Source organism: Epargyreus clarus, unplaced genomic scaffold, assembly GCF_041222505.1.
Source record: "Epargyreus clarus isolate Ecla_fem2 unplaced genomic scaffold, WU_Ecla_fem_2.2 ptg000027l, whole genome shotgun sequence".
Taxonomy (NCBI): domain Eukaryota; kingdom Metazoa; phylum Arthropoda; class Insecta; order Lepidoptera; family Hesperiidae; genus Epargyreus; species Epargyreus clarus.
In genome coordinates this window covers 7,596,687-7,624,383 of record NW_027332234.1, presented here as the reverse complement: position 1 = coordinate 7,624,383, position 27,697 = coordinate 7,596,687, and the positions used below count along the sequence as shown (strand labels likewise).

The window sequence follows — 27,697 nt, the reverse complement described above, 5'->3', positions numbered from 1 at the left end:
TTTCTTTATCTGTAATCAATTTCAATATTTTTTTTGAATACAGAAAGCAATTTTCAAAAATTCACTATAAAAAACTGAACTACTACACTAAAGAAACTGAATTACAGTTTATTTTAAATAAACACATCAATTTACAAAACGGCAGTTTTTATGATAATCACAATCACACAATCCATTTTTATATATACAGACAGACTGACGGACAGACAAATTCATGCATCATAATACTTTCTTATACGTACATTATCATAGCGTTAACTTCATTCGACTATATGTAAAAGTTACATTGTTGTTATCTCAAGATTACTCTTATGTAATCAGTGAGAACTTAAGAAGGTACACAAGACTAGTAGAAATAAATGATACCGCTATCACGCATTTTGTAAGCAGAACATTGTACATTAAGAAAAGATAAGATACAGATTTTCAGCAAATTCTAAAGACCGACGCACATAAAAGAGTTGCGGCGTCGTACCGCCAAATCACCTTCATGTCCTAGTATATAGCGTTAAGTATAGTGTAAGTATCTTTTTTATAATATAGGAGTAGCAGACGAGCATGCAGTCCACCTTATGTTAAGTGGCTACTGCCGACTATGGCACACAACTGTAATCTCAACTCCTGAGGTCGGCCAGAGATGCGCCGCTACCCCGGAGTACTAAGCTGGAACGCCTCAGAAGAATATGTCTTCCCTACCACATTATTATAAAAATAGTTGAAGTTTTTTTTACTTTCCATAACAGAAGACAGAATAACAGTGTACCTTGATATTGGCCTCCTTCATCGAACGGGAAAAGATAGTAGAAAATCATTTGATTTAATAAATTAATATGCCCACTGATCGCTTGACTGAGTATGTCGATAGCGATAGTATACAGATACCTTAACAATGTACATAGCCCATAACCTAGTTTTAATCTATAGATAAGTAGATACTTACTTTAATCAAAACATAGCAGATTGTTTCGATCTTTGCTGGATAAAATTGAATAGATTGATTATTAACAACGGACTTTAGTCTACTACTACGACATGTATGACGTGTATGAATGGTGACATTTAAGCTTGGTGCTCACTGTCGATTAAATTCAAACGCATTTCAAAATAAAAAAGTATGTTTATTTTAGGAGAATTAAAAACATTTGAATTATGTTTTAGCATTTACAGTGACGATCGCCTCAGACTTAGTATTCGTGGTTTTGTAATCTTTGTCAGTATCTTCCTCAACAGATGCGATATAGTTCCACGGCTGGGTTTCACCAGAGCCAAATATTACAAAATAAATAGCAGCTGCAATGTACAATGACGCTCCCGTCAAGAAAACTGGTCTCCACTCCACAAAACCGTTCTGTAAAAGTAATTGAATGCGATAGAAAGTTAATAGCAATAATCCAAATTGCATTATTTTGATAACGCTTTCTCTAATAGTTCAAAATTAACATCTATTCCTCTTTGAAATAACATTATACCTACTTATCATATCATTATAATTACTTATACCTTATTTATAAGCATTGAAAATGTCCCTGTATTAAATAATTTGAATACTATAGGTAATAGACCTCAACTAGGCTTAAATGTTAATAGGAAACATGTTAAAACAGCTTTTACGAAGAGCTGCATATCAATCGCTAGCATAACCTTAATAGAAATTATGTCTTATTAATAAAATACGCTAAAAGACTCACTCCATTCTTAGTAAAGTGTGCCGTAACAAGCGGCGTGAGGAAGCCAGCAGTGTTGCCAAAGCCATTCGCAATTCCATACATCGTAGCAGCATAGTTAGGCGCTAAGTCTTGGTGGTTGATCAAGTTTGTGATTGTGGCTGAGCCGTTTATGCCCAATGAGAAAGTAATAAGGGCTATGGAGAGTATCGGTGAACATCCAGTATAACCAAGCGCGATGAGAAGCAAGCCGGGTATCACGTGAGAGAATATACAGAAGAACTTTCTTATAAATGTTGTCGACACCACGTTCATTTTCACGATTCTGTAAAAAATACACATATGAAAAATATAGTCTTTAATCTGAATATTCATATTCTACGCGTATTGCGGTTGCGGACTCAAAAACGCTACGTGATATCTAAGTATTCGAACTACAAAGCAGAAACTGAAAAAAAAATGTTGATTTGAATTATATACAAAAATTGTTTTCACAAGTTTTTATACATTGCAAAAATTGCTCTATATAAAATTATAAGGTTGGTCTTGTTTCAATTTTAGATTGGCAGGGAATAATAGTAAAACCATAAAATCTTACTTATCACCGATAGCTCCAAAAATAACGGAGAAAATCATTCTAGCCAAATACGGCAAGGAGGCCAAAATTCCAGTGGAGGATAGTTTGAAGCCCAGAGCGCTAGAGACGTACTTAGGGGCAGCCGTCATGATGAAGTACACACCCCACACTCCGCCGTAGTGAAGGATTACCATCGCCAGAAAAGGAGAGGAGGTGAATATACTTTTGTATGGTGGTATGGCCTGTAAAAACATAATCAAAGTAATCATTTTAGTTGTATCCAAGATGAGCGGTGACAGCCAAGTGACGTAAGTCCCGGCTAAGGAGTGTAGAAATGAGATGAGAGAGATGTAGAATATGAGAGTGTATAAAAATGTTGCTCTAGGTGCCAGGCAAGGAATATCGAAAAGCTATTTCCGAAAAATAATTACCAATTTACTATGTATATGAATTTCACAAGTTTCACTAGGCCAGGGCAGTTTTGAGAAAAATAGAAAAATAGACAAAAAAGTTGAGGTGGATTTTTGGATATTGATATCATCTAAATGACCCGAGAATATGAGATGTTAGAATTAAATATTTTGAACCAAATAGGTACTTTCAATGGAATTATTTACGCAGTTACATACCCTTTTCTTTGAGGTCTGATCAACTTTATGGCCGATAGCTTCCAAAATATATTTCTTTTCAGCTTCTGATATCCGAGGGTGCTCTATTGGCGAATCATGTACCAGGTACCACCATAACATGCACCAAGCTACAACGAGCACGCCTGAAAATCACAGGTATGAGGGATACGATTAAGAGGTATTCTTTTTATATTGTAGCAGTGGCAATCAAGTCTACGTGATGTAAGTAGCAACTGATCATTAACATGTAAAATCAACTCTAAATACACCACCCCTGAGGATCTAAGGACTAAGTTAAAAACTTTAATCCAGAAAGAAAAAGCACTTTAATCTCGAAAATGCTTAATGCTCTCGTTATAAGGCTCAAATACCTAGGTGCAGTAAAGGTGTCTCAGGAGTCGAACCACGAAGGATTTTGCCACCTTTAGGTACCTTAAAGGTATATGCTAATAGGCATAAGGTGCAAAATGGTGCAAACAGATTCGCTGACTACGTTTTTATTTAATTATAGTCATGCATTTATGTTTTATTTATATTAATATTAAATACCTGGTACATAAAATGCGTAGTCCCATCCAAATCTCTCAATGAGCGGACCGCTGAGGGACCACGTGAACACTGTGCCTATAGCGCCACCTAGCAGAGTGCTTACAAACTTGCTCTTCTCATTTGGTGGCGCCCAGCGAGCTAACAAATCGTGGAGGGCAGGAAAGATAAATCCCTAGAAGCAAGTATAAGAAAATTTCCTTACTATTTTGCCACAATATTTTGTTAAAACTTTAATTAGAAATTATAAATTTATTTTATTGAAATAATATATTTTATTAAGTTGGCAAATTGTGATAAGATTTTGGCACTCCAACACTGAAAATTATTAATTTGAGCTAGGATAACCTTTAAAGTAAATGTGCCAAACAAAATCGAGGACATGCGTAATTCAGTTTAGGTATAGATTTTCGTAATAAAAAACTACTTTATAAAAATAATAAAGAATATTTATAAAACATCCTCTAGTATTCCCTGTATCGCTGATGTTATTGCTGATGATACACGAATGCCCATGGCCAAATCATATAAAAATTAATACAGTGTGGTTGAAGATATCTCTGATAATCAACTTCACAAGCCTTACCGAAGAAAGTCCGATGACAAATCGCACTGCAACTAGCACCATATAATGTAGCTGCGCGGCCTGAGGGGATAACATATTCAGGAAAGCACTTAGAAGTGTCGTGGAGAATATCAAGAGCCGTGGCCCGACCAGCTCAGCCGCCCTGCCGCCGACGAGGCAGGTGATTGCATAGCCCCAGAAATATGATGATAACACGTATGCCTGCTGTTGCTCCGTCCAAGTAAACGTTGCTAGACCTTCGCGCTGAAATTAATCAATAAATAATCTTTACATCTGTGACAATAATCAGTTTATTTCAAATATATGTAAACATATAACGTAATATAAACTTGCAACAATGTTAAGTGCTGCTGTGTAAGTTATATAAGTCTCTCTCTTAGGACCAACCATATCCTAAGTGAGAGACTTATATGGAGCGTTATAATTAGCAACGTGACTGTTGCCGACCTCCAGCAAGATTAATTATTGAGTAGATGATAAAGTTAATAATTCTACTTAGTTACTTCCGTTTATTTTATTGATTTTTAAAATTGAAAATAAAAAGGTAACAATTTAATAATTTACCTGTCGCCACTCCCGGCTCATGAACAAATTATCATTGTAAAAATTGTTTGTTTTATTATCAAGGGCCTCACATTCACTTTTGACTCTGTAAAAAGAATTTAAATTTAGGTAAGAAAAGACGTCTCCATCAAAAAGTATAATTTAAGAAATGACACATTTATGCACCTTGTAATCCACCTAATCTGTAATCAACTCATAAAGCAGGGGTTGTACGTGAATCCAATCACAGATGTGAGTTTTAAAGGTGGTAGAACCCTTTGTGGTCCGACTCCGGTGGCACCACCGTCATACCTATTTCTGCCTTATAACAGCAGTGTTAAGCGCTGCTGTGTTCTGGTTTGAAGGGTGTGGTAAGGGAAACATACTTTTTCGAGGCGTTCCAGCTTAGTCCTCAGGGGTAGTGGCGCATCTGTGGCCGACCTCCGGTACAAATATCTGATCGTATCAGGGGTCGATTCCAGATGTCTATGGGCGGCAGTAGCCACTTATCATCAGGTAGACTGCATGCTCGTCCGCTACTCCATACTATATATAAAAAAGGTATTGCCACGCATATAATATAATTGCCACGATTATAAAATTAATCACATATGTGTTGTTATTTCTAACAAGTCGTTATACATCGTGGAAGTATATGCTGTACCAAACTCTTACACCTAGCATCAACATAGGTTAATTTACAAAAGGCATAAGAACCTACGAAGTACTGTTGGAGTTTCGTGGTACCATGGCGATTATGTTGACGCTCATGTTGACCCTCAGCATGTAGTTGACCCAGCTGCCAAGAAACATCATTATGGCAATGTTCAGCCGAGCAGGCACCGCGCTGAAAACTTGAAGAGAGACATATGAGTTAAATTAATGTTAAGTGACATGTTTGAAAAATTCAAACTAGTGAAGTGGAAAGGAATCGGAATTAGAAGATATCGCTTATCAGACTCACAGGCGATTTAGTTATCATCATCATCTCTGGACGAAATTAATGCCATATTCTTAAAGCTCTTTACCGCTTTTAATGGCTGGATCTTGAGATGAAAATGACAATACCAAGATATCATCACACTCGAATTTGGTGACGTATATGTTTACCTAGGAGAAGTTGGCGAGGTAAGTTGTACTTTAAGAAAATATCACTCAAAGAAGTCAACTGTGTTAGGCAGCGTTCGGGACATTCCGTAATGTCTTCATAACTAACATTACCTGTGTCCAACAGCGAAAGTGCTCGAAAAATAGTAGTTTTCCTTAACTAGAAAATACCATGTTCAGAAGTAGACAGCTAGGATTATTATGGATTTTAAAATGCATGATAATAAAACTTACTTGCCCGCATTGTAGAAATATCAACGAAACGTTTCAGTAGCTTGAATAACAGGGAAGTAATAAAAATAACAAATACTCGCGTATTTGACGTTTGATTGCTTCAGTTTTATCTAATAAGATAAATATTAAATTCATACGAACTATGGAGATCCTCAAGAGATAATGTGAAAGCACCTTATCTCAAGTACTCGAACTAGTTATAAATATGGCAAAGAAGAAGAGGGCTCAATTATCTGTTTCAAGATTACATATATTTTTATCAAACGACATTTGTGGCAAATGTAGTTAATACATACATGACTTGCATGATTATTATGTAACATTCTAATAGCGCAGTGAGAGACCAGGGTCGGCCCGACAAGCGACAGTTAAGAGCGGGGCGATGAGTTAAAGGAACAAATCTATATAACATGGACGAGTTATAGGCGACAGCGCTGCATGGGCTCGATAAGTGCCGCCCTGCGCTGTATGTAGGTAAGTTATAAGATTTTGCCGCCTCTTACAAAAGTGCCGCACAGGAAGGGCAGGCCCCCAACGCAAATACTTCTTGTAGTATTAGCGTTACTATATTAGATGCTAATTATGGATAGTAGTACTCACTGCTACGTGTATTCTACCCTATTTTTGAATGTTAGCAATGCATATGCGCATCAATTTTAGCAGGCCACATATTTTAAATGTTTTAAAATATTTCACGTCGGGATATTATTATTTATCTCTCCTATTTAAATACTTTGTAGTTACTAAATGCATAAATAAATTGGTTAGATATCGAAAAATCCTATATCTGTAAAGACAAAAATGGCATACTTTACTATTCACCATTGTGTGTGATTCTCAAAGTTCTATCATAATTTCAACACAAGAGAAATAAGAACAATGAAGTATTTCCAATAATAATTTAATTTACTTATCAAATAATACACATCTATACAATTCATCACAGTCACAAATACATTAATCTGTGAAACGAATGCATTGTGAAAATTTGAACTGTCGATCTATTACGGTTCAGTAGATAAAGTAAATAACTGTGTAAATAGCGGTTTTTAGGCCACCCTCCCTTATTTTTAAGATTCTTAATATTTTGAAGGTGAGCAAGAAAAGTCCTTAGAAATATGAATACAACAGTCATATCACTTTTCTTTATCTGTAATCAATCAATATTTTTTTTTAATTCAGAAAACAATTTATAAAAAATCACTAGTAGTTCATTTTCTTTTAAATAAACACATGAATTTACAAAACGGCAGTTTTTATGTCAATCACAATCACACAGTCCAATTTTAAATATATGGACGGACAAAAAATTCGTATTTCAACGTATGTATAACATAATACTTTCGTATACGTACATTATCATAGCGTTAACTTCATTCGACTATATGTAAAAGTTACATTGTTGTTATCTCAAGATTACTCTTATGTAATCAGTGAGACAAGACTAGGAGAAATAAATGATACCGCTATCACGCATTTTGTAAGCAGAACATTGTACATTAAGAAAAGATAAGATACAGATTTTCAGCAAATTCTAAAGACCGACGCACATAAAAGAGTTGCGGCGTCGTACCACCAAATCACCTTCATGTCCTAATATATAGCGTTAAGTATAGTGTAAGTATCTTTTTTATAATAAAGGAGTAGCAGACGAGCATGCAGTCCACCTTATGTTAAGTGGCTTCTGCCGACTATGGCACACAACTGTAATCTCAACTCCTGAGGTCGGCCAGAGATGCGCCGCTACCCCGGAGTACTAAGCTGGAACGCCTCAGAAGAATATGTCTTCCCTACCACATTATTATAAAAATAGTTGAATTTTTTTTTACTTTCCATAACAGAAGACAGAATAACAGTGTACCTTGATATTGGCCTCCTTCATCGAACGGGAAAAGATAGTAGAAAATCATTTGATTTAATAAATTAATATGCCCACTGATCGCTTGACTGAGTATGTCGATAGCGATAGTATACAGATACCTTAACAATTTACATAGCCCATAACCTAGTTTTAATCCATAGATAAGCCTACTTTCTTTAATCAAAACATAGCAGATCGTTTCGATCTTCGATGGATAAAATTGAATAGATTGATTATTAACAACGGGCGTTAGTCATCTACTACAACATTCAAGGATGAAGATTGTATGGTGATATTTAAGCTTGCTGCTAGTCACTGTCGATTAATTTCAAACGCATTTCACAATTTAAAAAAGTATGTTTATTTTAGTAAAATTAAAAACATTTAACTTATGTTTTAGCATTTGTAGTGACGATAGCCTCAGATTTGGTATTAGTGCTTTCGCAATCTTTTTCAGTTTCTTCCTCAACAGATGCGATATAGTTCCACGGCTGGGTCTCACCCGAACCAAATATTACAAAATAAATAGCAGCTGCAATGTACAAAGACGCCCCCGTCAAGAAAACTGGTCTCCACTCCGCAAAACCGTTCTGTAAAAGTAATTGAATGCGATAGAAAGTTAATAGCAATAATGCAAATTGCATTATTTTGATAACGCTTTCTCTAATAGTTCAAAATTAACATCTATTCCTCTTTGAAATAACATTATACCTACTTATCATATCATTATAATTACTTATACCTTATTTATAACCATTGAAAATGTCCCTGTATTAAATAACTCAACTAGGCTTAAATGTTAATAGCAAACATGTTAAAACAGCTTTTACGAAGAGCTGCATATCAATCGCTAGCACAACCTTAATAGAAATTATGTCTTATTAATAAAATACGCTAAAAGACTCACTCCATTCTTAGTAAAGTGTGCCGTAACAAGAGGCGTGAGGAAGCCTGCAGTGTTGCCAAAGCCATTCGCAATTCCATACATCGTTGCAGCATAGTTAGGCGCTAAATCTTGGTGGTTGATCAAGTTTGTGATTGTGGCTGAGCCGTTTATGCCCAATGAGAAAGTAATAAGGGCTATGGAGAGTATCGGTGAACATCCAGTGTAACCAAGCGCGATGAGAAGCAAGCCAGGAATGACGTGCGAGAATATACAGAAGAACTTCCTTATAAAAGTCGTGGACACTACGTTCATTTTCACGATTCTGTAAAAAAAAACACATATGAAAAATATAGTCTTTAATCTGAATATTCATATTCTAAGCGTATTGCGGTTGCGGACTTAAAAACACTACGTGATATCTAAGTATTCGAACTACAAAGCAGAAACTGAAAAAAAAAATGTTGATTTGAATTAAATACAAAAATTGTTTTCACAAGTTTTTATACATTGCAAAAATTGCTCTATATAAGATTATAAGGTTGGTCTTGTTTCAATTTTAGATTGGCAGGGAATAATAGTAAAACCATAAAATCTTACTTATCACCGATAGCACCAAAGATGACGGAGAAAATCATTCTAGCCAAATACGGCAAGGAGGCCAAAATTCCAGTGGAGGATAGTTTGAAGCCCAGAGCGCTGGAGACGTACTTAGGGGCAGCCGTCATGATGAAGTACACACCCCACACTCCGCCGTAGTGAAGGATTACCATCGCCAGAAAAGGAGAGGAGGTGAATATACTCTTATAAGGTGGTATGGCCTGTAAAACATAATCAAATTAAAAATTTAAGTTGTATCCAGGATGAGCGGTGACAGCCAAATGACGTAAATCCCGGCTGAGGAGTGTAGGGATGAGATGAGAGAGATGTAGAATACGAGAGTGTAGAGAAGTGTTGCTCTAGGTGTCAGGTAAGGAATATCAAAAAGCTATTTCCGAACAATAATTACATATATACCATGTATATGAATTTCACAAGTTCCACCTAGCCAGGGCAATTATGAATAAACAGAGACATAGACAAATACATTTGAGGCGGGTATCTGGATATTGTTATCGTGTAAATAAGCTAAACATATAATATTATAAACAAACACTTTCTAATGACTAATTTATGCAAATATACAACATACCCTTTTCTTTGAAGTCTGATCAACTTTATGGCCGATAGCGTCCAAAATATATTTCTTTTCAGCTTCTGATATCCGAGGGTGCTCTATTGGCGAATCATGCACCAAATACCACCACAACAGGCACCACGCTACAACGAGCACACCTGAAAATCACATCACATATATGATGGAAAATATTAAAAGTTATTCTTTTTTATATTATAGAAGCAGTAATCAAGCATGCAGTCTACGTGATTGTAGTAGCAACTGCCGCTCATGAACGTCTATAATCAGCTCTACATAGAAGAGTCCTAACCACAGGTGCCCCCCCTGAGGACTAAGAGCTAACACCAGGTTAACACCAGGTTTCAGTCCAGAAAGCGCTTAACACTGTCGTTATGAGGCTTAAATAGTGACCATCACTACGACGCCACTGGCCACACCAGCCTGTTGCGTCGAACCATGAAGGATTATACCACCTTTAAGGTCTCTATGTTCCTGGCATGATGCAAATACATAGATATAAGATTACATAATTACAGTCTCGTTGACAATATTTTAAAATACAGAAATGCATTTAAATTTAAATATATATTAATATTAAATACCTGGTACATAAAATGCGTAATCCCATCCAAATCTCTCAATGAGCGGTCCGCTGAGTGACCACGTGAACACGGTGCCTATAGCGCCACCTAGCAGAGTGCTTACAAACTTGCTCTTCTCATTTGGTGGCGCCCAGCGAGCTAACAAATCGTGGAGGGCAGGAAAGATGAATCCCTAGAAGCAAGTATTAGAAAATTTCCTTACTATTTTGCCACAATATTTTGTTAAAACTTTAATTAGAAATTATAAATTTATTTCATTGAAATAATATATTTTATTAAGTTGGCAAATTGTGATAAGATTTTGGCACTCCAAAACTGAAAATTATTAATTTAAAGTAAATGTGCCAAACAAAAACGAGGACATGCGTAATTCAGTTTAGGTATAGATTTTCGTAATAAAAAACTACTTTATAAAAATAATAAAGAATATTTATAAAACATCCTCTAGTATTCCCTGTATCGCTGATGTTATTGCTGATGATACACGAATGCCCATGGCCAAATCATATAAAAATTAATACAGTGTGGTTGAAGATATCTCTGATAATCAACTTCACAAGCCTTACCGAAGAAAGTCCGATGACAAATCGCACTGCAACGAGCACCATATAATGTAGCTGCGCGGCCTGAGGGGATAACATATTCAGGACAGCACTTAGGAGTGTTGTGAAGAATATCAAGAGCCGTGGCCCGACCAGCTCAGCCGCCCTGCCGCCGACGAGGCAGGTGATTGCATAGCCCCAGAAATATGATGATAACACGTATGCCTGCTGTTGCTCCGTCCAAGTAAACGTTGCTAGACCTTCGCGCTGAAATTAATCAATAAATAATCTTTACATCTGTGACAATAATCAGTTTATTTAAAATATATGTAAATATATAACGTAACATAAACTTGCAACAACGTTAAGTGCTGCTGTGTAAGTGATATAAGTCTCTCTCTTAGGAGTCTCATATTCTAAGAGAGAGACTTATATGGAGCGTTATAATTAGCAACGTGACTGTTGCCGACCTCCAGCAAGATTAATTATTGAGTAGATGATAAAGTTAATAATTCTACTTAGTTACTTCCGTTTATTAAAAGGTAACAATTTAATAATTTACCTGTCGCCACTCCCGGCTCATGAACAAATTATCATTGTAAAAATTGTTTGTTTTATTTTCAAGGGCCTCACATTCACTTTTGACTCTGTAAAAAGAATTTAAATTTAGGTAAGAAAAGACGTCTCCATCAAAAAGTATATTTTAAGAAATGACACATTTATACACCTTGTAATCCACCTAATCTGTAATCAACTCATATGAAGCAGGGGTTGTACGTGAAGCCAATCACAGATGTGAGTTTTAAAGGTGGTAGAACCCTTTGTGGTCCGACTCCGGTGGCACCACCGTGACACCTTTTTCTGCCTTATAATAGCAGTGTTAAGCGCTGCTGTGTTCTGGTTTGAAGAGTGTGGTAAGAGAAACATACTTTTTCGAGACGTTCCAGCTTAATCCTCAGGGGTAGCGGCGTATCTGTGGCCGACCTCCGGTACAAATATCTGATCCTATCAGGGGTCAATTCCAGATGTCCATGGGCGGCAGTAGCCACTTATCATCAGGTAGACTGCATGCTCGTCCGCTACTCCATACTATATATGAAAAAGGTATTGCCACGCATATAATATAATTGCCACGATTATAAAATTGATCACATATGTGTTTTTATTTCTAACAAGTCGTTATACATCGTGGAAGTATATGCTGTACCAAACTCTTACACCTAGCATCAACATAGGTTAATTTACAAAAGGCATAAGAACTCACGAAGTACTGTTGGAGTTCCGTGGTACCATGGCGATTATGTTGACGCTCATGTTGACCCTCAGCATGTAGTTGACCCAGCTGCCAAGAAACATCATTATGGCAATGTTCAGCCGAGCAGGCACCGCGCTGAAAACTTGAAGAGAGACATATGAGTTAAATTAATGTTAAGTGACATAGTTTGAAAAATTCAAACTAGTGAAGTGGAAAGGAATCGGAATTAGAAGATATCACTTATCAGACTCACAGGCGATTTAGTTATCATCTCTGGACGAAATCAATGCCATACTCTTAAAGCTCTTTACCGCTTTTAATGGCTGGATCTTGAGATGAAAATGACAATACCAAGATATCATCACACTCGAATTTGGTGACGTATATGTTTACCTAGGAGAAGTTGGCGAGGTAAGTTCTACTTTAAGAAAATATCACTCAAAGAAGTCAACTGTGTTAGGCAGCGTTAGGGACATTCCGTAATGTCTGCATAACTAACATTACCTGTGTCCAACAGCGAAAGTGCTCGAAAAATAATACTTTTCCTTAACTAGAAAATACCATGTTCAGAAGTAGACAGCAAGGATTATTATGGATTTTAAAATGCATGATAATAAAACTTACTTGCCCGCATTGTAGAAATATCAACGAAACGTTTCAGTAGCTTGAATAACAGGGAAGTAATAAAAATAACAAATACTCGCGTATTTGACGTTTGATTGCTTCAGTTTTATCTAATAAGATAAATATTAAATTCATACGAACTATGAGATCCTCAAGAGATAGTGTGAAATCTCAAGTATTCGAACTAGTTATAAATATGGCAAAGAAGAAGAGGGCTCAATTATCTGTTTCAAGATTACATAAATTTTTATCAAACGATATATGTGACAAAAGTAGTTTATATTATACATACATGACTTGCATAATGATCATTATGTAACATTCTAATAGCAATGAGAGACCAGACACCCCGAAAAGCAACAGTTAAGAATCGGCGATAAGTTAAAATAACAAATCTATAAAGCTAAACAGCAGTGTATGGACTCGATAGATGATGAATAACAGTGCCGCCCTGCGCTGTACGTAGGTAAGTTATAACATTTTGCCGCCTCCTTAAAAGTGCCGCCCGGGACGGGCAGACCCTTCCCGCAAATACTATTTGCAGTAGTACCGCTAGATCAGATGCTAATTATTGTTAGTAGTACTCACTGCTACGTGTATTCTACCCTAGTTTTGAAAGATAGCATCGTAAATGCGCTTAAATTTTAGTTACAAATAAGATTTAATAATTTCAAAATATTTTACGTCGGGCGATTATTATTTATCTCTCCTATTTAATAACATGTACCTTGTACTTACTAAATAAATAAATAAACACCTTGAGTTAGATATCGGTGGAAAAAAGCTATATATGTGTCATCAAAAATGGCATACCTACTGTATTTTCACCATTGTATTACATTAGCGCATCGCAAATATAAAGGATTGAGGTTCTCATCGACAGGATGAATTAATCATAATTAATTGTAATTAATACAATACGAATGTGATGCTCAAAGCTCCATCATAATTTCAACACGATAAATAAGACCAATAAAGTATTTCCAATAATAATTTAATTTACTTATCAAATAATACACATCTATACAATTCATCACAGTCACAAATACATCAATCTGTGTAGACATAAAAATATTAAAACACATGTCGACAATGTACGCATTATTTTTTTAAAGTAGGTATCTATATTCATAATCTAGATTTTTTAACGTCCTGGTATATAAAATTTAATAAAACAATACAAACAAGCTTGTTTTGTACAGAGTTACTATATCTTGAAAATAAATACCTCTTATTTTTAATTTACAATGTACCTGTAATAATCTCCAATTATTTCCTTTTGCAAGTTTTGCAATTTTTAGTTTTCGGCAATACTTATCATAAGTAATAAAAAAATCTATACATAATTCGTATTAAGTAAAATACTTAAGTAAAGCGCAATTGGCAAGTTTACATGAAAAATGAACAATTTATATGTTACTGGTTTTTAATACAAAATAACAACGTTTATTTTTTTTCTTTCTTAATACAAAAGGAGCTTAAAGTATGTGTACTTATTAATGAAACACAGTGAAATTAATCTAAAAAACTAAGAGGTTAAATGAAACCTCAAATATTTTATATACTTAACTAAGAAGGCGCGTAACAAAAACGGAATGTCATTAATGCTACTAGAACAGGCATATATAAACACAGAAATTAAACCGTATATTTATTAAAACATGGTCGTACAGTGATCTTTTTATACCAGAAAACGGCCAGCAATCATTTATATCCATTTATGACATGCCCACAATGATGTTACGGTGTTCTTACAGTATTTATTTAGCAATGTCATGTCATAATCAACAACGCAAATTCGATATGGTCGAAGCCATATTTCTGTATACATCTGTAAGTGGAATTTGGATTGACTTTGTTCAAATTTTGTGACCAGTCATCAATCACAAACCATACAATTATTTTATAATATTCATTTTGTGTTAAATTTGTCTATGTTTTGACGGGTATAGTGACGGTGGTGTCGTTGGAGTTGGCACTGGGCCGCTTATCCCTGTCTTCGTCTTCAGCAGGAGTGACGTAGTTCCACGACTGGGTCTCACCAGTGCCGAATAAGATGAAGTAGACAGCTGATGCGATGTAAAGAGAAGCGCCTGTTAGGAACACCGGTCTCCACTCTGCAAAACCATTCTGGAAAAACACATGAAATGTTATTTTCAGAATTTACATTTTTCTTCATTTTATTAACAAATTAAAATACATTTAACGAAATTCAGATAATGTTTACGTAAACAAAACGTTGATTAAAGTTTTCGTGTGATTTGAAAAAAGAAATATTGGCGGAAATCTATGAAAAATAAATTATTGAAGAAAGTTTCTATAAGAAGACATATTTTTGTATAAACGTAATAATGATTGTTCCTCATATTATAATAATTTTCTGTTACATAAAAGGATACATATAGGTATAAATAAATCCATAAAAGGATATATATAGGTATCCTTTTATGGATTTATTTATATAAATCCTCAAAATATGCATTAGTAACGTCAATCAAATATATAAACCTAATATTGTTTTTTTTTTAGTTTAACGTGTAACGCAACTCACCCCTTCCTTGGTAAAGTGCGCAGTCACTAAGGGCGTGATGAAGCCAGCGGTGTTTCCAATACCATTCGCGATACCGTACAAAGTTCCCGCGAAGTTAGGCGCCAAGTCCTGGTGGTTTACTAAGTTAGTGAGGGTGGCAGCGCCGTTGGAGCCCATGGAGAACGTGATGAGAGCCACGGAGAGGATGGGCGCGCAGCCGGTGTAACCCAACCCAATGAGGAGCAACCCTGGCACGATATGAGAGAACAGGCAGAAGAACTTCCTCATAAATGTTGTCGACACCACGTTCTGTTTCACGATTCTGTAAACGAAAAAATAAGCAATCAGAATACAAGATGGACTTAGTAAAAAAAATAATTAAGAAGTTTTAATTTACACAAAAATGAATACGTCGCTTAAATATTTAATAATTCTTATCAGTATTAAATACTTGTAATAATGTCTTTAAAATTAGCTTTGAATAAGTACTAGCCACTATTCCTAACATATGTAGTCAATTGAACAGTATATCACAAAAAAATAACGATACTTACCAATGTAGATAAATACAATGAGTATTATAGAAATAAGTGTTTTCAATATATATTTAAATATTTAAATGTATCGTACCTGTCTCCAATAGCCCCGAATATAAGGGAGAATATCATCCTACACAAATAGGGTAAGGATGCCAGAGATCCCGTTGAGCTTAAGTTGAATCCAAGAGCGCTGGAGACGAACTTTGGAGCTGCAGTCATCACGAAGTACAGACCCCAGTTGCTTCCATAATGAAGTACCACCATTGCCAGGAACGGGAACGAAGTGAAAATTTTCCAAAACGGCGGGACAACCTGAAAACATAGAAAGATGAAGAAAATTATACCATTTTTTTATACAGGAGTAGCAGACGAGCATGCAGTCCACCTGATGGTAAGTGGCTACTGCCGCCCATGAAAATCTGTAATCCACCCCAGATATGATTAGATATTCATGATATGAGGCAGAAATAGGTGTGGAGGTCGTGCCGCCGGAACCATATTAAATCAGTGATTATTATGATTTTCCACGTCTTTAAAGCAGATCTTAGTTTAGAGTCGTTCCATTATTTTTCGGAGTTGTATTAGAGATTCAGTATAACCTGATTTTAAAGAATAAGTTGACATTGTCAAAAAACCCTTTTACTCAAAACTCGGCTACCAAGTTTACTATTTAGACAAAAAAGACTTGAGACCCTTGAAAACTTACGGTCATATAATTATAGACTAAAATGGCGCCCAGAATTACGGCCCTGATGTACCTACCTAGCTAAATAATGAAATATCTGGTAGATTCCTCAGTCATCTTTAGTACTTGATTAATAAATTAAAAGAGAATCATAAGCGTCTTTAATTAGTTCAAAAAGTATGTGACGAATAAAACAATACTTTAATTAAATACTAAATAAATAGTTTACTAATTGCACCAATAAGTAGCATATCATTTCCTATATATATAACGCATATACCGATTTACAATTATCGGTACCCGTTACGGGTTTAACCATGCAGTTTCTAACAATAGACGGTAGAAGCCTATCGAAACTCTCAGGGACATGCCATGGTAATTATAATGTGATTGTACTCGTAAATAAAATCATTACTTTAACCAATGTAATAATGAACGCTTTTACTTAGGGGCCAAGTATTACGTAAGCACCAAATAGGGGTTTTTGAATTGCTTATTTTCGAAGTCAGTATGGTGGTTACGTCATCAATATATTAAGTAATTACTGCTTCTGTTTTTTTTTTTTGCAAAATAAAGTATTTTCTGATTTCAATGTTTCTATATACTTATGGGAATGGATTGGGGAGAGAAAGTTTGGCTTCCTTTTACTAACAAACGAAGGGGTCAAAAATAACTAAAATTCTTATTTTTACGTTACTAAAATTCTTACATACTTGAATGACTCCTTATTCTTATATAACTAACCTTTTGTTCCGACTTATGTTGAACTTTGTCGCCTATGGCCTCCAAAATATATTTCTTTTCTTCATCGGATATACGGGGATGCTGCACCGGAGAGTCATAAACCAGGAACCACCAAAACGCGCACCATGCGAACGCAATTACACCTAAAAATACAATGAGAGATTACAATGGGATATCTATCTTTTTAATACCATTTTTATAATAGCAGACGAACATGCAGTCCACCTGATGGTAAGTGGTGTCTGCCGCTCATGGACATATGTAATCAACCCCAGATAAGATTAGATTTCTACGTGAGGTCGGCCAAAGCCGCGTCCTTACTCCTGAAGACTAAGTTGGAATGCCTCCGAAAATTAAGACCCTTATCGCACCATATTAAAAAGTAACGAAGGTAATCATAGGGGATGACAACTAGGGGGAGTCGTCAACGCAGCGCCGAGGATGGCTACCGGGGGGGTTTTAGTGCGGTAAGAATGCCACATAACGCCGTGTAGCTCCCACGGCATAGGATACCTTTTGAAGGTTTCCCCCTCGTAAAAAAGAGGATGACAACTGCAGCCAATAAGCATCAAAAATTAATCCCAGATAGGATCCTAAGTACTTAAAATAGGGCAAAGACGCGTTGCTACTTCTGAGGACTAAGTTGGAACGCTTGTATCTCTCCCTTATCCGCACCTTTCAAACCACAACAGCAGCACTTAACACTGTCGTTAGAAGGCAGTAATAAGTGTGGCAGCAGTACCTCCAAAGTCGAGCCACGAAAGGTTCTACCAATTTAACACCTAGTATTACTTCAAAACTGTTTCTATAAACGAATCACGCGTAGAAACTATTTAGAAATCTACTTCTTATGGAATTTTAACAGGAATCACGTGTTCCTATTTATTATTCCTAAAATAAGAACCGAAAGTCAGATAGGACTGGAAGATAAGAAAGAAAGTATTATACATAGAAATTCACTTTCTAACATACGATAGCTACGATGATTGAAAATAAAAGGAAATGTTTTTTAAATCAAGTAGGAGCCGAACTTACACATGAAGGGTTCCGTATCACCATTATAATGGAATCGTAGTAATAAAATATAATAATTATGATAATATAATAACATATAAGATAATAATCTCTTAATAATAATATAGATAAAACCTAGTCAATTGTGTAGGCACTATTTATGTATATTTTAGTAGAGATTATTTATAATATTACCTGGTACATAAAAGGCGTAGTCCCATCCAAACTTCTCAATGAGGGGTCCAGAGAGAGACCACGTGACCACAGTTCCTATAGCGCCACCGAGCAGGGCGCTCACGAATTTGCCCTTTTCCGCGGGCGGCGCCCAGTGTGCCACCAATGCATGCAAGGACGGGAACAGGAAACCCTGAAAAGAAATTCTTTTTATTAAACATATTCAAAAGAGCACAACAAATAAACAATATAAAAATATATAAACAATACGAAAATTTAAAAACAAAAGTTGAATTTTAAAATAAAACAAGATAACTTTTTTTTTAATACAAATCCAAGTAGAGTTGTTGATCTACAAACAGCTGTTATCGTCGTCGATTTAGTCGCTTTTCAGACAAAACATCTAATATACGAGTATAATCAATACGTTTGTTTAAGATCTGCTACAGACAAACATCGACTGTTAAAATCGATCTAATATGATGAAATTCACACGAACAATAGGTATAATGAGAATAAACTAAAATATCATAAACAGATTTATATAAAGTTTACACTATTTCTCAGTTAAAGCTAAAAAAAAGACAAAATACTTAATTCAATTTTCAACAGAAGGAAAACCTTCGATTACAGTCAATGTTTATTTGTCGTAAGTATTTACACATCCACACATAATGAACATGTACATACAAACTGGTGAATCTGTCTACATGCATACATAACTATATTTTTTTTTAATTGTTTGTTGACAAAAACAACAAGAACGTCTTTGATGAACTAAAAATTGAAGCTTGTTAATAACTTAATCGATGAGGTATAACTTTAAACGAAAATAAATTTATAACAATTATTGAAAAACATTATTTTTGTATATTCATTTTCCTCCTTGGATTCTTCTTGAAAACACTTGCATTTGATACCTATATCATGGATGTGCATAAGAAATACTTGGTCCGCCATCTTGGGGCATCCTCCATATTGGATTTAGAGTAACGTCATTAAGTTTAGTTTGAATGAAAAATTTCAACGCAATTGGTTGGGGTTATATATTATTGTTTTTATAGGCATATGAAAAAATACTATGAAAAGCGTTTATACATGTACGGATTAATAATCAAACTACAATTTAGGGTCAATCAGTAACAATTTTTTTTAACATAATATAGGAGTAGCAGACAAGCAAGCTGTCCGCCTCATGGTGAGTGGATATTGCCGCCCATGGACATTTGTAATCAACCCCAGATAGGATTAGATATCCCTACCTCTAGTCGGCAACAGATGCACCGCTGCCCCTGAGGACTAAGCTGGAACGCCTCGGAAAAGTATGTACTTACGAGTATATACGATAAAAGTCGCGGGAAAAGCCTAGTATCATACATATATTTGGTTATAAGACGATACCAATTGTGTAATGTTTTGACACGTTTGACGGTATGACACAATCTAATCTAGCACGTTTCGTCGCTTACGTAAACCTTTAAGGTTATCCCAATCTAGATCTCAAACGTCAATCATGCGACAAGTGTAAAATTGTATTATAGGTTCGTCAATATAATAATTGTATTTCAATAAAATTTGTTGAAAAATATTAGATACCTACGTAAGTCATATGTCATCTTGCCATTATCTACATGAATTCTTTTTAACACGCTTTTATTAGTTTGATCTGTATGCATGTAACGGAATCTTTGAACTCGATTTTTACCCACTTTGAAAGGTCCGTTTTTTTTTTTAAATTTTGAACACTTATCAAAAACCGATCACCATACACGTTTTTAATAATTTTGTCCCATTCTCCTTATCAGGATCGTCAGAATTAACGATTTGTAAAATCTTAGCGTGGTTTTTAGAAGGTATTTAAACTATATTATAATTATTACTAAATTGAAAAAAAACTGTCACTTTTAACATCGACGGTCGACGATTTAGCTGTTTTTCAGCATGCAGCGGCTACTATGCCCCATACTTGTATGAGTTCATCGCAATTCACAACTACTTTTAAGCGCTTGATGCAACAGTATCGCATTGATAAAACACGCGTTTCCATACCGCGACCGAACGTAGTCGCCAAAACGTGATCGAAGTAATTGCCAAAACGTGAATCGCCGATGCTACAAGTATGTAAATGTTTGCTAAGATCGTAAATGGTTTTAAATGTTTCCATCTAAATTAATGAACGATGCGTTTACAAGGTGCTTTATTTACAAAAAAATGCAGAAGTAGCTCTACTTTAAGCCAGCGATAGCCTTTTGCTGTATACGTTCCACCAAGTAACCCATCTGCCTAATCACACGTATATTATTTAAAAAAATATTGTTTATAACGGTATTTACGTTCTAACAATTGATTTTAATTTATTTTGTATGCCACAAAGTTTACATACATTACACTACCATAAAGTGGTTATTTTAATAGGAGTTATTTAACGAAACTGTTTTGCGCATAACTCTTACCTACATTATATATTTTATCGTGGAGATCGTCAACGATTACGTCGATTATAATGAGTTTTTAATAGTAAAATACGTACTGAGTTGTTAGATGTACGCTATGTAACCTTACCCTAATCACCTCATCATCATGATCAACCCATTATTGTCAATATTTGGGCACGGGTCCCCTACCACAATAAAAAAGGGTTATTTTAGGGCACCACACTATGTAGAGCTGGTTGGTATACTTAACACATTTTTGAATTTTTTACCAATAACCTTAGAAATTAGGGTTCCGACGTTTTCCTGCACTTAACCCTAAACCTCCGACGTGAAAAACTGAAATATAGTACCTACCTATATTTCAGTTTTTCACGTCGGAGGTTTACAATGTTCAAACTAAACATATGGTCAGCCGCTGACTGTGAGCGTTACGAAGCTGTCTGCTTTTCCTTTCATGTTCAGCTTTTATTTACATGGGACCCACAATATTACGCTATGTGTATTCTAGTAGGTACACAATGTATATGGTTAATTCTACGAATACTGTTGGTACATGGTTAATTCTCAGAATGAACGTGAAATCATGCAAGAATACAGCCTGCAATATTATTAATATTTAAAGATACTCGTACATATATTTACTTTATGTATTTTGTCAGCTGATAAAACAATACATTCATGTGTGTATCGTTTCGAGTTTAATGAAAATGTGTTTCCATCACAGTTATTTCAGTTTACATATTGCGTCATTAGTATTTTACATTTGTTATGAATGAATATTCATATTGTAAAATTTTAGTTCACTATGCTGTATTACATATCACACATCGATACCTTAATTCGCAAATCAGCCAACTCCGCTTTTTGTCAAAATGTTTTTTTTTATTAATTTTGATAGTAAATGGTGTTGAACGAAATCAACTGCTACTTTCAATATATTTGTCATAAGCGTATGTTGACTTCTATATCAGTTCCTATATGATGAGACATAAAAATCCTACCTGAAGTCAATCACGGAAATTCTGATGTCTCGATGGACAGAACGAGAGTTCTATCTGAGGTCGATCACTAATGGCTCACTATCCTTAAGGATTAAGCTGTAACGCCTCGTAACGCGTTTCCCATACCTCACCTTTTAAAAATACAAAAGCGCTTAATAGTGGGGCATCACACACAAGGCAATTATTAAGCCTTGTGTGTGGTGCCACGAGCCACGAAGAATTGAAACTTTAAGCAGCATGATGTACGCAAAACTGTCCTTTAAAATTCTTTTTGACTTTTATGGTGAAGTGACCTTTAGAAAGTAACGCATCACTAATTCCCCAGTCATTTCAGCTTAGTGAGCCGTTACGTCCGTTCCATTGAATCGTTACACCATTGCATATGGAACTATTAATGGAGTTAGGTGCAAATGAATAGCATATAAAATACTTAGTTAGCCGTATGAAATATTTATTAAGAAATGCTATCTATAATCGCTATACCTAATTCTCCGTATTGTTGTAGGTTCCATGAAAACAAGCAATAAGACAAGCAGGAAAATCTACATAGATACATATAGAAATACAGCAGCAAGTAGTGATAGTGTAGTTAGAAACATGGCCTTTCAATTGGGAGATCCGAGATTAAATCCCGGTAATCCCAGGTACACTCCTCTGATATTCAAGAAAATAATTATCACTAGATTCACGGTAGAAAATTGTGGCTGAATTATACCAATTCACATTTGGTTAGTGAGGTGGACTATAATTTAAACGTCTCGCACTCTGAGAGAAGCCCCAAGCCCCGCAGTGGGACAATAACTTTAATTAATTAAAAAATCAAAAAACCCGACTGCACTATAAAAGCTGAAGTAGAATTTCCAAAAACGGTGAAATAGGCGTTTTATTATTTTTATCCAGAAAGCCAAATACAAAGTTTCATAGTAGGTATCTGCTTCAAAATCAAGAGATGTTCAAACAATATTATCCTATTTTATCCTCATAGTGCTCATTTACGCTATATAAAGAACCTATGAGTAAAATTCCAGAACTCTAAAGTTCAGCGGTTTCCCTTTGCGTTAATCTTTATCACACCAACACTACTCATGTAGTCAGACAGTCATCTCGATGAGTATATATATGTATATATTATATAATGTATGTGTAATCTCTTTTAAGTTCCTTTATTTTGATATCCTACTCGATAGGTTTGGTTAACTTTTTTAAAACGTGTTACTATTTCGCAAAAACAATCCACCATTTACGCTCCATAAAATATATAACTTTAGTAATTCAAAGTTCCGGTCATTATTTTACCTCGTAATGGGTAGAATTACATTATTTTTATCCAACAAGCCATATACAAAATTTCAGTGTTTGCTTCAAAATTGACGATTGTTTAAATGAACTTTTAACCCTTATTTTACCCTCTACGGGGCTAATTTTTCGGATGGGGATAAATAGGTGTGTCCTTGTTCGTATCCAGAAAGCCAAATGCTAAATTTTGTAGCAGTTGCTTCTAAATTAAAGGATTTCAATAAAACTGTTTTGCCCCATTTTACCCTCTTAGGGGTAGAATTTCCAAAAGGCCTTTCTTAGTACTTATTTTCGCTATATAGCGAACCTTTGTCCAAAATTTCAGAACTCTAAGTTGAGCTGTTTTGGCTGTACTTTGATTTCTAAAAAATGAAAAAGTCATTTAGTTAGTCAGTCAGTCAGTCACCTTGCTGTTTTATATATATACAAATATGTTTTTATAATCTCCGTTTCATTTTCTTTCATTTGATACCCTATTCGATAGGTTCGGTTAGCTTTTTTTTTAAAATGTGTTACTATTTCGCGCCAAAAATCCGCCATTTTATTTATTTTTTTCTAACACCTATCTAAGGACACTCGGGTCATTGGGACGTATTTAATGACATCTTACCTGTCGAAATTCATCCAGCCGTTTGTTAGATCGGATCAAATAAAGAAAGACAAACATACAAGATACGCGCGAAAAACATAACCCTTCCTTGGCAGTCGGGTAAAAAGGTGAGTACAAAACAGGTCAACACTCTTTCTTATTTCCACCAATTTTCTTTTTTAATTTGATAGCTTTCACTATCAAAAACCTTGTGTATTTTTTATATGTATTTTTATTTTTTAAATATGTTCGAATCGACCCACTGGCCACATAACGCGCTGGTATAGTTAAATTATTTACAATTTTAGTTATGGTTAATAGACTCTACATATAAGTTAGGAAATCCAATACAAAATGAAAACAACACTAGAAGCATATCTTAGTTTGTTTACCGATGTTATGAAGCCGGAGTAACGGAGTAAGTGACACTTTCCGGGTTTTACATAAACTGTATACATATTTCTTTGATCCTGACGGACGAAGACCAGTCGGACGGCCTAAATACCGCTGGAAAGACGAAGCAGTCAGGGACCTCAGGGAGCTAGGACAAGACAACTGGCAAGAAATTGCACAGGATCGGGAGAAATGGCGACTTCTCGTATCGGAGGCCAAGGCTCACTTCAGGTCGACGAGCCACCGGAGTAAGTGAGTAAGTAAGTAAGCATACATATTTTGCACTTCCACAACAGGAAAAATATTTTGTCGATCCTCTCCGTTTCTAATATGTTTATCTTATTTACTAAATACACTTGTCCACCGTAGGATACGACTCTTTTTTCCATTCTGAGAAACCTGAGTCCAGCGGTGCGCATTAATGGGTTGATGACGATAGTTGTCTTTAATCAACATTATACACTAGATTCTCAGTTAAGTATTTAATTTACGATCAAAACATATACGATACGACATCGTGACACGGAAACTTTTATGTGCATGGAAAAAATCGCGACACAACATCGCATCGCAACATGACCATACATCCTGCTTCGGTGCGATGTCGTATCGTATGTGTTAATGCCCTTACACCGTGTCTTGATCAAACATACATAACCCACTTACCGCAGCAAGTCCAATGATGAATCGGACCCCAACGAGCACTATGTAGTGAATCCTCGCGGCTTGTGGGGTCAGCAAGGTGAGTAGGGCGCTCAGCATCATCGTGGAGAAGACGAGCAGCCTTGGCCCGACCAGCTCCGCGGCGGTGCCTCCGACCAAACATGTTATAGCGTAGCCCCAGAAGTACCCAGACAACACATACGCCTGCTGTTGAGTTGTCCATGTGAATGTTACCACGCCTTCCGGCTGAAAGGACCAAAATGCAGATTAATTTTTGGTAATCAATAACTGGCAAACTGCGGTGCTCACCGGACGGACAAGCAAAAGTCTTGAAACTCTATAAATAATCAAAATATGAATAAATAATTTAGAAGTCTATTTTGGGGTATTTGTGTGCGAGTATTTTGTGTTTTAAACAACTATCTCTCCCTTAGACCCTTTTCAATAAGACTATCAATAATTCAAACAAATTATAATGAGTTTAATTAGAGAGGCTTACAGAGAGGGCAAAAAATAATTATAAAGATACAGGCAAAGATTTACACCCCGTTTATTACATATCTCATTATCAACTTCATATTATGTCATAAGTAAAAACACATTTTATCATGAGGTATAATACTCGTAATATAATATATACCTACCTACTTATTGGATTTGTAACACAAGAGTGTTTTTGTAAATAAATTCACGTGTTTCTGAAGAGACACAGATAAGATATTACTCGTATATGTGATCTTTACATACATTTGATTAAAATCTTTAAAACTTAAAACAATACGGATGTCACTTTTCATCCGAAAAGTAGATTCCGCTGAGTAATCTCTAGTCGGTATAAAATCAAATATTAGCGTAAACAGGCTTGTTTTCTTCTTGTTCACAGATGACAGAGAGTTTTACGCCCGCATCCGTGCGTGGAGCGGAATTGTTTTGAAATGCCAACTATCTTTACTACATTTTTTTTAATAAAACAGCTATTCGGGTAAAACAGTTCAGGGGTATCCTCACGATTTCAATGCAATGAAACTCCAAATTTCCTACAATTCATATTTGTACACTTGGATGCAGTTTGGCTCCACTCTGCGCGTGCAAACGGCAGAAAAACGCTCCGTGAGTTCTGACTCTTGTACGCAATTTTCTTCTAGATGAAAATCAAAGCCGGATTTCCTTGTGAGACCCGCATGCTACCATTATAGTAGGGGAGCCCATGATTCTAAATGTATAGTCACTCAAACGTCGTCAAACTCAAACGTTGAGACTTATTGGATTGTGTAGATTAGATATTGAAATTAAGGTTATATCATTTTTTCGTTATATGGTGCTTATATATGGTGAAGGTAACTCTACAGGGTGTAACGTATCCCCCATATTTTAATCGAGCCACTTCCGAAATCCATTGTTAGGCTCCTAGTATTATGTCATACGGCTAAATACAAATACAGGTGTGTGGTTAAATACAATAGTAAAAGTATAAGAAACGTTACCTGTCGCAACTGCCTCTTTGTGATGAGTGTTGTGGTCTCGTTATACAACAAGCTGTCGTTATTCGCGATGGCCTCGCATTCGCTTTTCACTCTGTGAATAACAATGGAAAAGTATGAATTGTTTGCAACGCCATGGCACGCAGCGCTATCTTAATGCCATATTACGTGAATTGTATGTTTTTTCTAATGTACCTAGCATGTTGTGTGTGTTTTTAAAGGTGATAGAAAACGTTGTGGTTCGATACCGGCGGCATCACTGCCACAGCTATTTCTACCTCAAAAAAGTAGTTTAAAGCGCTGCTGTTTTCCGATTTAAGTGTGGTAAGGGAGGCATACATTACCGAGGCATTCTAGCTTAGTCCTCAGGGGTAGCGGCGCATCAGTGGACAACCTCAGGTAGAAATATCTAATCCTATCTGGGGTGGACTACATATGTCCATTGGCAGCAGTAGCCACTTACCATCAGGCGAACTGCATGTTCGTCTGCTAATCCTATATTATAAAAAAACACACATTTATCCGACATACAGTCCTCCAGATGGTAAGTGACACGGCCAATTTAAAATAGAACACGAGCTCTACCAGAAGGGTAAACCAAATCGCGTCATTGCAAATTCGAATTTGTGGTACACTAAGCCTCTAAAAGGAATTTCTTCTCAACCGAAGCAAACATTACCCAAAAAACATCTCCATCATTTTCGATACAAAAACAACACAAACTTAAGGTATAGTGACGCATCTCCAAAAGGATATTGCGTAAAAACCGGTCATTCCTCTTCAGATCATTGCGTTGTTATCGAGAGAAATTTGATGCAGAAGGAAAACCGATAGCACGCCTGTGTAACGAATCGATGCGACATGTCGTGCGACTGGTTGTGCGACTGGTCACGTGTTGGGTCACGTTTTGTAATTTAAGTTGGGGTTTCTTTCCACCAGAGGTGTGCGAGGTAGGTCCACCAATAAAGTGCTTCATTTGTGTAGCTTAGCTTAACTCAACAAGCTAAGTTGTGTTTTTATATAGAGATGCGAGCTAAGGATTGCGACCAAAGTAGCTAAATATTTTGATGGCAAATTTTACTCGCGTAACTCAACTTAGCTACGTAATTTAGTTTCGACCTTTTAATTTAGTTACAAAGCCTCCCATGACAGTTTGCAAATGGTTCTATAGTGAACCGTTATAGATTGCAGTTGCTGTTGTGTTACATTTTTGCAGGGTGTGTATTACATCGGCCGCTAAAACAACTACTAACTATAAAAAAACATTAAAAATAAATAGCCAAGAAAGTCTTATTTTGTTTCGGAAGCGTGAAAGATGATAGA

The 27,697-nt window shown here is 35.8% G+C and overlaps 2 protein-coding genes across 2 annotated transcripts in view; both read right to left on the bottom strand.

Moving 5' to 3' along the window:
* Window positions 1-1,334: 1,334 nt before the first annotated feature.
* LOC140754086 (sialin-like) lies at window positions 1,335-12,577 on the bottom strand. Its single transcript, XM_073088998.1, has 13 exons — window positions 12,216-12,577; window positions 11,514-11,598; window positions 10,976-11,218; window positions 10,410-10,581; window positions 9,823-9,965; window positions 9,230-9,451; window positions 5,267-5,406; window positions 4,567-4,651; window positions 4,003-4,245; window positions 3,420-3,591; window positions 2,871-3,013; window positions 2,263-2,483; window positions 1,335-1,989 (listed from the first exon to the last, which is right to left on the bottom strand). Exons 1-13 carry the CDS (start codon window positions 12,308-12,310, stop codon window positions 1,653-1,655), a joined length of 2,301 nt encoding a protein of 766 aa, XP_072945099.1. The 5' UTR covers window positions 12,311-12,577; the 3' UTR covers window positions 1,335-1,652.
* Window positions 12,578-13,808: 1,231 nt separating this feature from the next.
* LOC140753807 (sialin) overlaps window positions 13,809-27,697 on the bottom strand; it is a 32,958-nt gene continuing 19,069 nt past the window's right edge. Inside the window, exons 3-9 of the mRNA XM_073088596.1 lie at window positions 26,378-26,468; window positions 24,897-25,139; window positions 18,538-18,709; window positions 17,329-17,471; window positions 15,991-16,211; window positions 15,382-15,682; window positions 13,809-14,960 (exon numbers count right to left, since the gene is read on the bottom strand). Of these exons, the coding sequence (XP_072944697.1) occupies window positions 14,763-14,960; window positions 15,382-15,682; window positions 15,991-16,211; window positions 17,329-17,471; window positions 18,538-18,709; window positions 24,897-25,139; window positions 26,378-26,468 (1,369 nt within the window). The 3' untranslated portion in view covers window positions 13,809-14,762. The remainder of the gene's footprint in view (window positions 14,961-15,381; window positions 15,683-15,990; window positions 16,212-17,328; window positions 17,472-18,537; window positions 18,710-24,896; window positions 25,140-26,377; window positions 26,469-27,697) is intronic.